The sequence below is a fragment of the Cheilinus undulatus genome, linkage group 17, assembly GCF_018320785.1.
Source record: "Cheilinus undulatus linkage group 17, ASM1832078v1, whole genome shotgun sequence".
Classification (NCBI taxonomy): Eukaryota; Metazoa; Chordata; class Actinopteri; order Labriformes; family Labridae; genus Cheilinus; species Cheilinus undulatus.
Window position 1 is genome coordinate 6,477,467 of NC_054881.1, and position 16,655 is coordinate 6,494,121.

Genomic DNA, 16,655 nt, shown 5'->3' on the forward strand with positions numbered 1-16,655 from the left:
CATTTGCACAGTGTATGCCTGGCTTTAAAGTCCCACAAAGTAGTTTTTTTTTTTCAATGCTGGGACTGATCAACATGGAAATATTTGTGATTTTAGCTCAGAATATCACATTATCATTAGCATCCTGACTTTGAAGAGGCTGATGTAAAGTGGGGCTATTCAGAAGAACACAACACAGTGACAACACCTGTGAGACAACTCCGACCCAACCAGTGTTATAAGCTCGGTCATCATGATACAGCTCAAAGAAATCACACAGAACACATTTAGTCATTTTAATATATTTGTATATATTCATATATTACACATTTAATACAGGCACAATGAGAAATCATAAAGTAAAGACAAAAAGTGGCTGTGATATTGGTAAAAATGTACAATTTATGAGAATCATTTACACAATTTTGCTCTCTTTAAACTCTGTTTAATACAACATATAAAGAAAGAAAGAATGTGAAAGTGAAAAAGGAGCCCTGTTAGGTTTGTTTCCAACGTTTTTGGGGACAGCAAGAACCAGCTTGCCAAGACTGAAAACATTTTTTGTGCTCTTTTTGGCTAATTTGACCAAAACCACTGATAGATTCATGTAGAGAAAACACAGAGCGACACGTCGATTTCTCACTGTACAACTGTCTGGTGCTACAGTTTCAGGATTTCATGTAAACTCATTTAATTTGACTACCTTCAAACATTTGGCTGAGTAACGTTTAAAGACGAATATAAAATTTAAATCATTGACATGACTGAAATCGACATTTAAATCACCCATCTCAGGAAGAATGGCTGCCTCTTCATCCTTAATAAAGGCTTGAGTGTTAAATTGAGTACTACAAAGATAGAAAACATTAAAAATGGACTACATAAATAAACCCTGGCTACTGTTATTGTTTAAAACCTTAGCTCAGAGTTCAGTTAGCCACATGAAGCACAGTGTATGAAACTCCAGCCCTTAAAGGTCAAAGCTTCCAGGCAACTCATCTCCTGATATGCCAACTCATAAACCAATCCAAAGACTGTATTAAGGTCAATGACAAACGTCCTGTACAATTGAGGATACATCATTAAGGAATACAACAGCCTCTAGAACAACAGCCTTCACAGGTTAAGGCAAGAGTGAAGCACCAAGAGCCAAATGTGACAATCATCTTTTCATCACAAAGACAAGTGGTTCTCAATCAGTGGTTCAGGACCAGAAGTAGGTTGTCACAGAAAGTCTAAGATGTACAAAAACTTTAGCTTACATACATCTATATATTTCATTTTAATCAGTTTTTACGCAACAAGAAGTAACTTCTGCTTATTTTCCTAAGATCTAGGCTTCTTTATTGTATTATCATGGAATAGCAATGCCTCCAAATCTCAAATAGAGTGAAATTGATGTTTGCATGCATGCCCTCCCATGTTTTTGTTCAGTTTTAAGTTTTTTCTAAGGTCCAAACTGTGACATTTTTCATTGAAAAATGAGCGGTTGAACATTTCTGGAAATTTGGGCCACAATATCTTTGGGTTGCAGTGGGTCCTGAGGCTAGACCAGCTGAGAACCACTGCCATAGACTGTACATATGAAGTGTGATAACCCCATTGTATTTAGAGAGAGTCTGGTGTTTGACTGCTGCCATCGTTAAAATTCAAAGAAGTCTTAGCTAGTAGCTGACGGTGATGTCATGTAATGTAAGCAGGCTTCTTATAAAAATGATCTATCTTACATATTGTTTGGTAGGATGTGAATCTTTCAGTATGTCACGATTTAGTTCAGAATCATTTTTCAATCCAAGCCAATTCCTTATTCACAACACATTCTCTTTTTGTTACATAACAGGTCTTATCTGAGGGTCTGCTCCAGTCTGCAGTGGAAAAGGAGTTGTATATACTTATTTTGGCAATATTATCTGTGCACTTTTTGCTCAAAATAGTTAGCATTTAATTCAGGGTGCAATTTGGGGCATATTGCCTCTAGTAAAATTGTATCCATAATGAACTGTAGTCAGCAAATGAAGAGGAGCTCATAGCTGACAGCAAGGTTAACTAGCAATAACAGCTAGATAATGAAAAAGTAACTTATGATGGACTGTAGTTAGCATTTATAGAGGCACTCATACTGAAAACTGTCAGTAAAGCTAGCTGGCAATTACTATAGCTAGACTGAGAAAGAATTAAACTCATTTAACTAGCACTCCTACCATGAGCTAGCAATAATGATAGCAGGCTAATAAAAGTATACTGATGATGGGCCTAGATGATGGGTCAGCAGTTATACAGGCACTCTTAATGTGAGCTAGCTTACAGTAAGGTTACCTAACCAACACTACAAATCCAGCTAAAAGATACTGTTGTACTTCTGCTAGCTGTTGAAGGGGGAACTCAAACTACAAGCTAGCTGACAGTGAGGTAAGCTAGCTAACACTAACAATAGTTAGCTAGTATAAAAGACACATGGAGTACTGTTGTCAGCATTTCAAGGGGTACTTTTTACTGCAACCTAGCTTACAGTGAGGTTGGCTAGCAGTAGCAACAGTTGCTAATAAAAGAATAACTCATGATGCACTAATGTTAGCAGTTGAAGAGGCACTTGCTAGTAAAACTGCATTTAAAGTAGATTTGTCAGGGCACTCATACTACAAGCTAGCTGACAGTAAGGCTAGTTAGCAAATTAAAATTTTGTGGGTGGTACTAAGCAGATAAAGGTCGACACGTACTGCACAGCTGGCTAACAGTTATGTTTACTGACCTTTAGTAGTTCAAGTCAGCTAAAAAGTATTATAAGCTAGTAAGCTGTCTGAAGGTAGTTACAATTTTGTGCACCATTTAGATGGCAGTTTGAAGTCCACTTCTTGTAATGAGGTTATCTAGGAGTGGGTTGTTGGCGAAACCTACATCAGTGTTGTCTTTTGAATCACTTTTAAAGACATATATTTATCAAATAGCCTCATTGTGGGTTGTGTTTTACCCATGGTAAAATGAATGCTTTTATCAATCACTAGTTTAGGTTTTTATTTTTTACATTTATTATTAGGATTATCTATTTTATTATTCTATAAAGCCAGATTTTAATTAATTACTTAACTTTTGGTATTTTTTCCTTTTTTAATTGATAATTCATTCTTTTATAGTGTTTCTATTGCTTGACTTTGATGTTTTGCAAAGCACTGTGCAACACTGGTTTGGATGAGCACTTTAAAATTAAAGATAATTATCTATTTTAACATGAAGTTGGGCCGTGTACCCCTTTTTGTTGCAATTTGAGTTTTTAAAGTGGCTTATCAATTTAAGAAGAGGTGAAATTGTGACAATTTGACAGATTCCCAGTGTTTATACAATTTGCAAATCTGGCATACAGCACAATGATAGGGTGAGTTTACTTCTTATATATACAGTCTATGATTTATTCATGAAATTTTAATTTTTGTTGTTCAGAGTTGTATCCCAGCATGCACCTGGTAAGAGGCAGGACAGGTAGTTGATCTAAAGGCAGTGTTGTGCCACGACATCTAACCACATTGAACTCACACTGGATTACTCAAAACTGAGTAGTTATTTTAAGGCATCTCGATCATTAATTTGGCCTTTATTGTGCTACGGCTAGTGTACACAGTCTCCTGCACAGTGAGGGTAAGGATGAGGTCAACTGATGAGCACTGTGTAGAAAAAAGATATAAAAAATAATCAACGATCGATCACAGAAGGCAAAATGATTCATTCGTTTTATGGAAGACGGTTGGGTTGTAAAAACTTTTTCCCTTCAACATCCAAAGAACAGAGTAAAAAAAAAACATGACTGGCACATTGTTGTTGCTTTCTTATTTACCATGCTGTAGCATACAAAAAAATATAAAGACTGAAAAAGTTAGACTCAGGCACATTTCTCCAACATTAGGGCACAAAAATTGATTTAAAAATGCCGCCAGTTTTAGAAAAAATGCTGCAGGTTGAATTCTGGGGAACGATGCTGGACGTTTTTCAAAACAGCTAACATTTGACACAATGTTTCACAATCAAAATGGACTTTTTTTATGTAGAGGGCTTCAAAATGTAAAAAATAAAGGGATGAATGAAAAGGGGATTTACAAGGGAAAAAATCCTAAAAGGACTGCACCAATCACAGACCCCTTCAAGGGTGATTGTTTATAAAAACGCTCTGTGCATTTTAGCACAAAGAAACGTAGCTTAAATCTAGAGAGCCCACATGTGGGTAAAAACTTTGACGCTCTTTTGTTGCTTATTGAACCACAGTATAAGAGGAGGCACTGAGGTCAGACTTATTTTTTTGCATTTGTTTGAAAGCACTTCGATGTTGTTTTAAAGGTCGAGCTTGTGCCACGAGTGTGTGAGTCCGGTTTAAGACAGATTCTACCTTCATCGCTTCATTGCACATGATCAAAAAAGACAAATCGTGAGGAGGAAAAGGAAGAGAGAAAAACCAGTAAACAAAACTGATTTGAGTTGAGTCAGAGCTGGTCGAGCAGAAAATTCAGCGTTAATATTTACAAATCGGAGAGAGAAGAAAGAGAAACCTTCTCTTCTTTTCCATGCAGACGTGATTTTGTTTTTATATTCCTGAAAGGCTCTTGAAAGATGAATACAAGGAGGAAAAGGAGCATCTGAAAGATTGTTAGTGCATTTTTTTCTTTGTTTTTTTCATGATTTCAAATACAATATAGATTTATATCTAATCCATAAATTGTTTTCTGACTATACAAAAGTGAATTGATCAGAAAGCATCATTAGACTTCATATCTACACATATCCTGAAAGCTCATCTTACTTTTTCTTTTATTTTCTTTTTTATAAACAGTGTTCAATACTCAGTGCTGTTTTATTGTAGTGAGTTTCTCGCTTTTCAGGCGAAATGCACAGTTGTGCTTGGATGGATCCAGAGGGTCGGGAAGTCTTGCAAAGTTGTGTCAAGCAAGATATTTTTTTCTTGAGAATCAGAGTGATGGGTCAACTTAGCAATCTGCCATGTAACGTCCTGAAAAAAGCAAAACAAGGCAAGTTTGAGATGTTAGAGTTGGAGAACACACTCGTCAATATATATATATATATGATGTATGCATATTTGCTTGTTTAATTTAGGATTTGTATCCGTATGGAAGCTTTTTAAAGATCATATATAGTGCAGAAAACAATGCATGAACTTAAGGGTTTTCCCACAGGCAGTTTATAAAAGATGGATGACACAAAAGTCCTGAACTTCTCTATATGATCAATGAGTTTGTGCTTCAGGCAGCAAAAAAGCCCATCAAAACCACAACCCTGTCTGACTCCAAATGGCACTGCCAGCTTAATCAGTTTTTCCCACACACACTAGATAATCTTGGGCAGGCCACCCAGTGATATTTACAGCTGCCAGAGTGCATTTTCCTTTACCGTTTTTCATCCATATTTAATAGACATCCATGTGTTGGCACCTAATGCCCCTTGTGTAAATAGTAGCTTTATTTGTAGCACTCTTTTCGAACAGGGGTTTACAAGTATTTGACTTAAGTGCAGAAGAATAACTGCACTGACTGTGACACATCTCGTGTTAAAAATAATGCTGCCAATACATGCATGCATTCTTAGCTCAGGATGACTGTTCTACCACCAAGGAAAAGCATCATTCTGTTGGAAACACTGGGTGTTTTCACAGCAGCACTGTAACAATGCTCTGCCTTTATTAAGCCTTGGGACATCCATATTGACAGTATAATATTGGTGATGCTGTCTGTTAACACTCTGAGCACTAAGCTATTTTATGCATTTCGTCTCTCCTGGGCTTACTGTCTTAAAAAGCTTTTAATACATCAACCCTGTTGGTCACAGTCAAGCTCCAAACATTCCCTTTTTCAGGAAAACCTGGGCTTTATGTGTTCTGCAGCAATGTCACTTAGAATTTAATGAAGTTATGGGACTATGAAGACAAAAAAAAAAGATAGGAAATTAAAACTCAAAGATTTGTACGTGTTACACACAGTAAACAATAACAACTAAGACTTATTTAAAAAAATGTTCTCCTGTCTGTTAGGAAACAAATAATTTGAAAATATAATCCTTCTATGACAAAAGTCTTTAAAGTATTTACATTTTTACAAAAAATGTCCTTGTGCTTTTTTTTATTGGCCTGCTTTTGAGGCATTGTTCAAAGCAGTTCCTGTCTGCAGTGACACAAAGGGCCACATCACAGGTGGCTAGTGCTAAGTTAGCAGCAGAAATTATCAAAAAAAAAAAAACTGCTTACACAATGGATAAAAAGAAATTTAACATCAGAAGTACTGGTGAGGATTTACTTCTTTAAGTCCCCCAATTTCCAGGCTTGCTAGAGAAGCATTTGTACCAGCTATGAAGGCATCGAAAGCATCATTAGAACAGCTAAACGAAGGGCTATGATAATTTTTTCTAAAGAGTTATTTAACTGTTTGTAAACTGTGACTCTTCTTGTTGTATATGCAACTCTTCACAGAGGTGTGAACGAATATTTTGAAACTGTAAATAAGCCTACTGTAACTGCTTATTTAGGGGGTATTTTGATTTTATCTCTGTGAAACCAGAGGAGGTGGAATTGCACTGTCCATCTTCATATATAGCCATGGGTGTATAAACATTGGACTTAGTTTTTTTAATGTTTTTTATAAAAAATATCCACCAAGTAAACACAGCTAAAATGAGTGATTTACACCCTTGAAATACCAGCATGCATCTGGGAAATCCCTTAATGTTCAGGTTCCCTCAAATAAAGCTTTACATGTTACATATTAATGATACAGAGGATTACATACCTGTTGCAAACCTCTTTTTGTTGAGAGAAAGTCGGTATCCTGCTCCCTGTAGTTCCATGTCCACTCCCGACAGGGTGCTCCCCTCGTTCATGAATTGCACCGCCAGGGTGGAGGGGTTTGATGGGCCGTTTGACAGCTCAAACTTGGCCCTCAGGGACCCTGCGCCTGGGGCCAAACACAAACACACAATCACTCATCCTTCTCTCTTTCTCAAAGCGTTACTTTCTGCAGTTTTAGCAGTTTTTTCCTACTGTCAATCGGTTTAACTGACCATCTGTTTGCAACTGTGATTACAGCAGTTTATTCATGCAACCTGTTTTGGAGGCTTTGTTTGGATTTTGCTTCATTCTTGGTAAGCACTTGTTGATGTGAAAAAAGGGGCTCTACAGAGACATCTCAGATATTTGAACTTGGTTCATTTTGTGCAACAGTTAATGGAGAACAGTTTGGCACAAGGAAACAGACAGAAAAACATCACACTAAGATGTTCTTTTACAATCATATCCAGTAACCATCTACCATTCATGCGATTGAAGAATAAATACAGACTAAAGAAAGATTGTTTACCTTCATTTTCGGACTTATCTGAGATGTCGCTCAGCTTCCACAGACATTTGTTCTGCTCTGAATTCCTACATTAAGAAAGAAAGGACAACTTTAGTTGCTTTACTTAAACAGAAATATTATCTGATGCTATAACAAGAAGTTCAACCTACCAGAGGGAGTTTGGTAAAGACTGCATGCTGGTGACTCCCCCATCTACTGGCACTAAGACCTGGACGTTTGTGAGCGGCCCCGGTGCGGCCATAGACTCGGGGTTGTATCGGTAATCTACCCGCAGGTCTGACGTAGTCGGTGTGCACTTCCAGTAAACGGCCAGGTTTAGAGGAGTGGAATGGATCCCGTCAGACTGCACCTGAATGCAGCGTTAGAGAGATGTCTTAAAACTGGATAGAAATCATTATGTATTAATCAGTGGCTTAGTCTGTTGATAAAAACTACTGAGACAAAACCTTAAAAGGCTGTTGCATCAAGGCTCTAAAGCTACAGGATTATGGTGCCAAGCATGCAGGAAATCTATCAGAGCAGAGAGCATTCTTTGGCTACATATATTTTATCTCTATTAAGCTTCTTGGCTCAGCGCAGGCTGACTGACCTGGTACTTGAGGATGTCTACATTATAGTAGGAAGCCGAAGGATTCTGTTCGGAGGCTTTTCTGAGGTAGGACGTCAGTGCTTGCATGTTGAACCAGAAGTCCTTGGAGTTCGAGTCACTTTGGGAAGGATCACTGAATACAAAGACAAACATTCAGAAAGAAACAACCCACATGACCATGAACACACAAACAAACAGAGGGGATAGCCAGATGCTGAATTATTAAAGGCCCTTGGTTTTGTCCCTGAGGCTTAAGCTGGAAGAGGTGACAGTTTCTATCCAACAAGCCACTAAATTAGAGTATTCATAGAAATATCATACTGTCTTTGGATAGCTGAGCTATTCAGCCCTAATCATCATCATTTTAGCAACATTACCAGCATGTTTAGCATCATCTACATTGTTTTCAGCACATTTCAAGCATTTTCAGCAGCATCTTTACCATTTCATCTAATTTCAGACTCTTAAGTACAATTTTCATTTGCTATCTTGAGCATTTTCAGCATCAGTTTCATTGTTTTAAGCAGTATCATAATTCTGGAACATTTTCAGCCTCATCCTCAACACTGATGGCAAATTTTAAGCATTTCTAGCATGATTTGCAGAACAGTTTCCAATTTTTTTCCAAAACATCTTCAGCATATTTTCAGCTTTTTCTTCATTTTCAAGGCTTTTTAACATAGTTTTCATTATATGCAGTGTATTTTGAGCATTTTTATGATCAGATTCTTTTTTGTTTTCTTGGCAAAATTTCAGTATCATAATTGTTCTTGGTACATTTTCAGCAACATTTTCCTCCCTGATGGCACATTTTTAATGTTTCTTCCATCATTTACATAATAATTTCTACATTTTTTAAAACATCTTCTCAGTATCCTTTTTATTTCTAGTACATTTCTAGAATTTTGGCCATCATAACTTTCAACAAAGTTTCTATTTCTTGTTAATTTTTTTTTTATTTATCCAGCTTTTAAGCATCGTCTTCATAGAAGTTGCATTGTTTTACCATTTTCAGCATCAGTTCCTGTGTTTTTAGCTTATTTTCAGTATCAGCCTAACTTTTGGGGACATCTTCTGCATTTTCAGCATCATCTTTATCCCTGACAGCAAATTTTAAGCATTTCTTGCATCATTTACATAATAATTTCTACATTTTTCAAAACATCTTCTTTTTTCCAGCACATTTTCAGTATCGTTTTTATTTCTGGTAAATTTCTAGAATTTTCGGCATCATCATTTTCAACACCGTTTCTATTTCTTGTTCATTATTTTAATTTTTAAAACTTTTAAGCATCATCTTCATAGAAGTTGCATAGTTGGAGCATTTTCACCACCATCTTTAACCCTGGCAGCACATTCCACGCATTTATAACATAAATTACAGAGCTTATTTTTTGGCATTTGTAGCATAACTTTCAGGGGTTTTTTCAGCACATATTTAGCATCCTCTTCATATGTTCATAGCATACTTTTGGTATCAACCTAACTTTATGACATTTTCTGCATTTTCAGCAACATCTTCATCGTTGATAGCACATTTCAAGCATTAATTGCATAATTTACAGACCATTTCTGCATTTGTAGCATCCAATTCAATTTTTTCAGCACATTTTTAGCATCCTCTTCAATAATTTTAGTACATTACCAGAATTTTCTGTATCATCATCATTGATTTCCACAACATTTCTGTTTCTTGGTCATTTTTTTCTGCCCAATTTCAGCGTTCTAGATTTTTCTTCATTATTTGCAGTTTGAGCAACATCTTCCTAATTTCAGCAAATTATCAGTAACCTTTTCATTGATTTAGGAATTTTTTAAGCATAATTCATTTTGTTTATTGCATTTTCTGCTGAACCTCAATTGTTTTAGCCCATTTTTCAGCATCTTTGGCATCATTTTTATTATTAGCAAATTATTCAAGATTTCAAAACAATTTTCAACTTCATCCTTATTCTTAAGACTTTAAACACCAACTTTACCATCTTTGGCATCTTCCCTGTGATTTTCATCATACCTTGTATAATCAATTGCATAATTTTTTAACGATACAATGTAATAATTTCAACATCATCCTTATTTTCAGCAGAAAAAAAATCTGCTTTTTCAGCTTTAGTTTTCCCCCCAAACCCACTGGCGGTAAATAGTTTAAACAGCTATCCAGGAAGTTATTTTAGGTTTCTTTATTGCAATCTTATTTCAGCATAAACATGCATTTTCTGCTAATTTTCTTCTCTTTCAATCTGTAATTGCTTTGTCTGATTATACGGAGCAGAGGCTGATACAGGATCAGTCAGCTTAGCTGCAGATCCAAACATGTCTTGTGCGAGGAAAAAGAGCCAGCACACAGAATGTCATGACATATTTAAACTTTGACTGCAGGGGAGTTAAACTCCACATTGATGCTCTTTGACTGAGACTAAAGAGGTGAAAAAGATGTATGTATTTTTAATGAGGCAGCTGTTTTATGAAGTCTGCTGTGGGTGTGAAGTATTTCAGAAGAGACACGAGCTGTTGAGAAAGCGGCTGGTGGAAAATAGTTCCCTGACAGCGTAATGATAGCTTTATGTCAGATTACTAATTGAATTTCCTCTCACTGACGCTGACTACGTTTCCTCATGTCCAAACCACGACTCTGACAGTTAATCCACTCATCATCAGCTCTTCACTTACATTATGAAACAGCCTCTATGTCATTTAACTGTTATTTTTCAGACTCCTCACCTGAATAGTAGCTGTTGATTGGGCAAGATCTGCTCCAGCCTGCTGGTGTTCTTCAGTTTGAAGGTGAGCATGGCGGGGGAGGGGTTGGTGGTGAACACCTTGATGATGCCCATTGGGAACGACAACGTCATGTCTCCTGTGATCTTCACAATACACCTGTGGATTATAACCATAGGAATATGAGTTAAGTCTAATAGGGCTGTCACAAAGAAAGGCCACCACTGCTCCTTAATGTCTCATTTCGCTTTAAAAACTCAGACAGCGCAGCAGATAAGCCAAAAGTCATCTACACCTTGTGCTATCAAACATTTACCCTTTTACTGTTCTCTTATTTCCTTTTCAATCCATAACAAGTTTCTTTTTCTGGGATTAAGTTCATGTTATAACCTTAAATCTACCAGAAGTTACTTATTTTCTTTCAAAATAAAAACAGGTCTGCAACCAAAAAAGGTGCCAGTTACCCTTAGCTTAATGCAGAACAAAAATCTAAAATGAGACAGAAGAGTTTTAAATACAAAATAGTGGACTTTTTCAAAATTATCCCAGAAACTTGGCATCAACTAAAATTTGAATCGTTTTACATCCCTGATGTCTAATTCTGCACAAATTTTTAAACCTTGTGAGTTGTGACTGCTTTCTGAGTTTCAGAAGATTACAGAAGCCCAAAGCAAACATGCATCCATACATTTTTACCCCATTTGACAAGATAATGAAAAATGTTTTTCAGGATAACCTGGGCTTTAAGAATATGTGCTGTTGTAATGTCACCTGAATTGTTTTTTTTTTTTAAGTTATTGGGTTAAAAAGAAAAAAATGGAAACTAAAACTCAAAAATTTCATGTAGTGGAGCGCAGATGGTCAAGTGGTTTAAGGCGCTACCCATGTGCCTCATGTGCCTGAGGCCCTTTACTGCATGTCTCTCCCCACTCTCTTCCCTGTTTCCGAGTCTATCCACTGTCCTTCCTCTATCAAATAAAGTCATGAAAAGGCCCAAAAATAAATCTTAAAAAAATTTAATGTAGTAAACACAGTAAATATTGATGACTAAGTCTTCAAAATATATATATTTTTATATTTATATTATATTTATATTTCAACAAAAATTCCTTGGGCTTTTGGGAATTTGACATTTATTTAAAGCAGTTCCTGTCTGCAGTGACACAGAGAGCCACATCACAGCCTCTCTGTGCCTCTTTCTCTCTATTATGAGTCATTCAGGCTCTCTTCTTCAGTTTCTAAGTCGGTGCACATTCTGTTCGCCAAAGCATGACATGACGATGGAACAGCCTGCCATTGGTTGCTACAGCGCAGTCACAATGCATTCTGAGATACACACAGACAGTATAGCAGCGGGCTAAGCTGTTGAAAAATGGATTATAAATGGATAAAAAGACATTTAATATCGGGGTTACTAGTGTGGATTTAATCTTTAAAGACGCCAGAAAGTCACTCAAAATCCAGGCTCACTAGAAAATGTTCTGTAAGAGCTACAAAGGATAGCGTCATTAGAATGGCACAAATAAGGGGGTTCAGAGGAAAAAAAGATGCAAGTGGCCTTGATTTATGGTTCAAAAGATATTTAACTTTTAACCTCAAGAATGTCTCGTCTTGTCGTATACAACAAAGCCGGTCTCAGGTGGTTAAAACTGGAGAAATTCTTAATTTTTATAGTCGTAACAGGATGAGTCTTGCTATGGTGGCTGTCATAACAGAGCCAGCGTAACACACAATTTGATCACTGTCACAATGGAAATGCAGGATGTTATGCCAAAGACTGCAACATAATAAAGTGTGAACTGAAGCTGCTGTTCTGTTGCTGTATCTCATTCTAGGAATTTCCAGATGAGGTGGAGGCCAAACATACCCCTCAACTCTTGCCACCTCTGCTGTTTACTTCTTGTTTTGGAGGACTCTGTTCAATAAAACTGCCCTTCACAGGGTATATTTACACAGAAACCAATGTTTGTTTCAAATTTGATTTTTAATTATGAGGGAGAGGAGTGGTTAAAAGTGTCCTTCCTGGTTTGCGCTGCTTTGCTAAATACCTTGCAGTCTAAAACAGAAAGGCTTCTTTTAACAGCTTTTCTCCCTCTTTATGGGAAATTCATCAGTGAAACCAGAATGTTGGTTAATAAATGCACCACATGCAGAGCAGTTTTGAATGACGAGAGTCCTCAAATCAAAACAAGACAGCAGCAGATGCAGCTAATGTAGGGCAGCACACCCCTACTTGCCATCTTTTGTTATTGTTTTGATTGAGACTCCCTTGATGGTGGAATTCACAGACTGTGCATTCAAGGAGTACAGTCTCGACAGAACACTCAATTCTAAAACGAAGGAGGCAGCAGGGGTGTTGAGAGCCGAGCAGCACATCTAGTCTCGACTCAACCTCAAAATGTGTGGCGGAGAAAAGCTGTTAAAAGTGTCCGCCTTGGTTCACACTGTGAGAAATCGCAGAATGCTCTGCAAACCAGCATGTTCCCTACGGGACAAAAATGGGGGTTTATTGTTTAGTAAATACACCTCATGGAGAGCAGTTCTTGTTGAAATGACTCCTAAACACATAAGAAGAAGTAGTAAGTGGAACTGGGCAGAGATGAGCAGTGCTTCTAGTCTCTACTAATCATCTTTGTTTTGATTGATGGATCTCCAGCTGCTAAATTAATAGATTCTATCTTGTGGGACTAATAGCTGGCCTGGTTTTTACACATCTTTATTCCCCTTTTTCTTAACATACAGTTGTTTTTCTATATGTTTCTGTGGTGTGATGTAAATCTGGTTTCTGAGCGTGTTCTGGATGGAGCAAAGTCTTCCTTCTCTTGCGGTCGCTCTCAGCTGCCGTGGTTCCAGCCAGCAGCAGGTCTCCACCTCGCACCGTGTCTCCACTGCATTGCTTCTGAAATGTTCCATTTACTAATCCCTGCAAAAATAAGCCTTTTGCACAGCAGCAATTTAGCAGCAGTTAACCAATAAAAGGCTGTATGTTTTCTCTGCCCCAGACTATAATCTGCCTCATGTAGGTTATCCACTCTGAAAGAATGGTGTCAGACCAATGCAAAACATTCCTCACATGCAGAGCGAGAGGCGCTAACACTCTGCTCAGAAGCCCTTCGGTGCTGCTGTGTTTGGCAAAGTGCATGCTGGGTAAGGCCCCATGAGGTGCCGGACCATGTACTCTTATGGTTTAAGGTCAAATATGGACAAAAATGTGTATGCGTGCAGGTCTGAGTCGGGGCCTTTGAGCAGCTAGAGGTCATGTGAGACTCACTTAGTGGGATCAGCTCCTTTGAAGTAAGCATTAACCGATTCTGTGAAGGCCACGGCAATGGGCAAAGCATCTTGGGATGCGAGGGTCACAGGGCTTGGACCGCGAGATGTCCCTGAGAAGGAGAGGAAAGAGGTTAGGGTTTGTTGTGGCTGTGGGTCAAATCTTAAGACAAAATAGGAGAGTTTGATCATGCAAAGATCATGAAGAACAGCTGTATTAGGACATGTCAGACAGGCAGTATTGCATTGCAAGTCAGAACATTCTGTTATTTGAGGGAAAGGAAACAATCCTCTGCACTTAAATTTTCATAAAACTCCAGTGTATCAATAAAATTCAGTTAACTTTGTATATCTAAGGTAATCATTCTTGCTAATATAATTGAGCATCAAGCAGCTATGATTCTACGTATCTGCTCTTTAAAGAAAGATCCAGTAAAGGCCTATTTAAAGATTCATTGTTAATGATGTAAAAGCTAAAATGAGGTTTGATCATGCAAAGATGCATCATAACAGTAAAAATAATTCTTTTTATTATATTTCATTCAGGCACATATGCATTTCAAGTCAGTACATTCAGTTATTTGCGCAGGGGGAAGAGAAATAAGGTACATTTTTTAAACATTTTGCATTCCCTACAGGATTTTGCAAAAATTTCCTGTCTAATATGCCTGATTTTATAGCAATTTTATGAGAAAATGAAATATAGGCTTCAAATCATTTGAGGTTTTTGTTATTTTTATGCAATAATGGCTAACTTTGTTGCCATTAGGGTTTCATAAATTTGGCCACATAGTTACAAACTTTGACTTAAGCCCAGTAAGACAGCACTTCGTCAACTTTTCTGTTGTTTTTTAAATGTGCTTTGTAAATAAATTTAGATTAAAACAAGGCAAATATACTTACTTCTACGGTAAAAAGTAAATAATGCCGTTACTGTTGGTCTTGGTATTGCTATGTTTTATTTAAGTATTGTTTGCACATTTTATTTCTTATTTTTTTAATGTACCAGGGATGCATGATACTGGATTTTTGCCGATATCCACTAAGCTGACATCTACAGATTCATTTAAGCCCATACTGAAATTGATACCAATTTTTGAATACTATTTACCTACCTAAAAATTCAGACCTTTCAACATACTTTAAGGTTTGATGATGGTCAAAGAAACAAACTGTAGTCCTTGAAACACACTATAAAATTTAAAGAACAGGGGTGAATAAAGAAAAAGACCTCAACTGTTGGTCTGTTGGTCCACCTTAAAACTGCACTAATTTATCAGTATGTGGCCAAAATTTATAGTCGATATATGCTGATATTCACTGTGAAAATATCAGATGGAATTGTTGGCAGAAACTATGATATCTGCTGATTCTGATACCATCACGCATTCTTATTATATATTGCTAACAACTTCTCCCTCTCTTGTTGAACGTTGTGAAAAGTTCTGGAAGTTACAGTCTTCGCTCTGAGACTCAGTCACAACACTTATTTTTGCTATCTGTGCCCAAAGTTTGTTTTAAAATGGGTAAAAGGAGTTTCAGGTATGCTACACCTACAACCTGGAATCTGCTACAGGAGACTCTATGTCTTGGGGAGCTGGTCTCTTTAAATCTTTTTAAAAGTAGATTGAAGCAGTGTTAATTTTGGGAGCTTTGTTTCAATTTTAGTCTTAGTCTTTAGATGAAATGTCTTTTAGTTTTAGTCCCATTTTATAAATTTCTACGCTTTTTAGTTTTAGTCTAGGTTTAGTTGACGAAAACTTGAGACATTTTAGTTTTTGTCCATAAAAAGTTCTCATGTTTTAGTCTTTACTTGTTGTCCAAACATTTTATTCTCTTGCCTAAATCTGGTACCAAATCATGGTAGTATGGTCTATGTACTCTGCAAAACCTGGGGTCCCTGCTTTCTACAGCTGAGAGACAGAAAAGATACAGCTGCATTGTTTTTGACAGATTTTTCCACCAGTAGAGAAATATCATGGATTTTGAATGTCCAACGAAAATACATTACATTTTAGTGTAGTTTTAGTCATCTTGACAAAAACTAAACTTACTTAGGCTCGGGCCTCTCTGTGCTGCCAGGGGTCCTCCACACAAACTTTTTGTATAATTTTAATTTGATTTTAATTCATTCTTTACATTGAAATCATATATATTTAACACTGAAAGTGATTTTAGAGGTCTTTCTCATATTTGCTGCAGACCTATAATGACAAGGCCCTGGGCTATTGCCTCCTTTTGTCTTATGGTAAAACTGCCTGTGGTGGCCGATTTTGCTTATGTTTTCAAATTACTGCTATTTTAAATTGACTTAGATCTGAATTAGCTGACATTTGTGCATCCCTGGTTAAAAATATTATACACCAGCTGTGAGCAACTGGGACAAAAACTCCAGTAGTCATCTATTGACTGAATAAGTGGTTTGTCTTTCAGATGGTTTCTGTCAAGGTGCCAGATAAAATGTGTAAAAATTGAATGAAACTCCAGTAAATTGCTATGAAAAACAAATTTCACACTTCATGGGCCGATTTCAACGCCACTCAGCTGTATGATTGCAAAAACAGAGCCGCAGAAGGTTGAATTTGCATGAAATTGCTGATTTGCAACTTCCTGGAGGGACTGAACATAACAAATCAAGCACTGTTAGAGGGTCGGATACACTTCAGTCACAACATCACAAGTCATAAACTCATAAAATCATTATTTTAACATGTTTGAAATGTTAGGAGTGGATGCTGTTTGACAGAAAGACAAAT

General features: G+C 37.0%; 1 protein-coding gene across 6 annotated transcripts in view; it reads right to left on the bottom strand.

Annotated features, from left to right (window-relative positions):
• Positions 1 to 261: 261 nt before the first annotated feature.
• Positions 262 to 16,655, bottom strand: part of fcho2 (FCH and mu domain containing endocytic adaptor 2) — a 104,175-nt gene continuing 87,781 nt past the window's right edge. For all 6 annotated transcript variants that reach the window (XM_041810543.1, XM_041810542.1, XM_041810540.1 and 3 more), the window contains 7 exons: positions 13,901 to 14,012; positions 10,633 to 10,788; positions 7,912 to 8,044; positions 7,472 to 7,671; positions 7,323 to 7,387; positions 6,756 to 6,920; positions 262 to 4,969 (listed from right to left, as the gene is read on the bottom strand). In XM_041810543.1, coding sequence (XP_041666477.1) covers positions 4,947 to 4,969; positions 6,756 to 6,920; positions 7,323 to 7,387; positions 7,472 to 7,671; positions 7,912 to 8,044; positions 10,633 to 10,788; positions 13,901 to 14,012 — 854 coding nt within the window. In that variant the 3' untranslated portion in view covers positions 262 to 4,946. The remainder of the gene's footprint in view (positions 4,970 to 6,755; positions 6,921 to 7,322; positions 7,388 to 7,471; positions 7,672 to 7,911; positions 8,045 to 10,632; positions 10,789 to 13,900; positions 14,013 to 16,655) is intronic.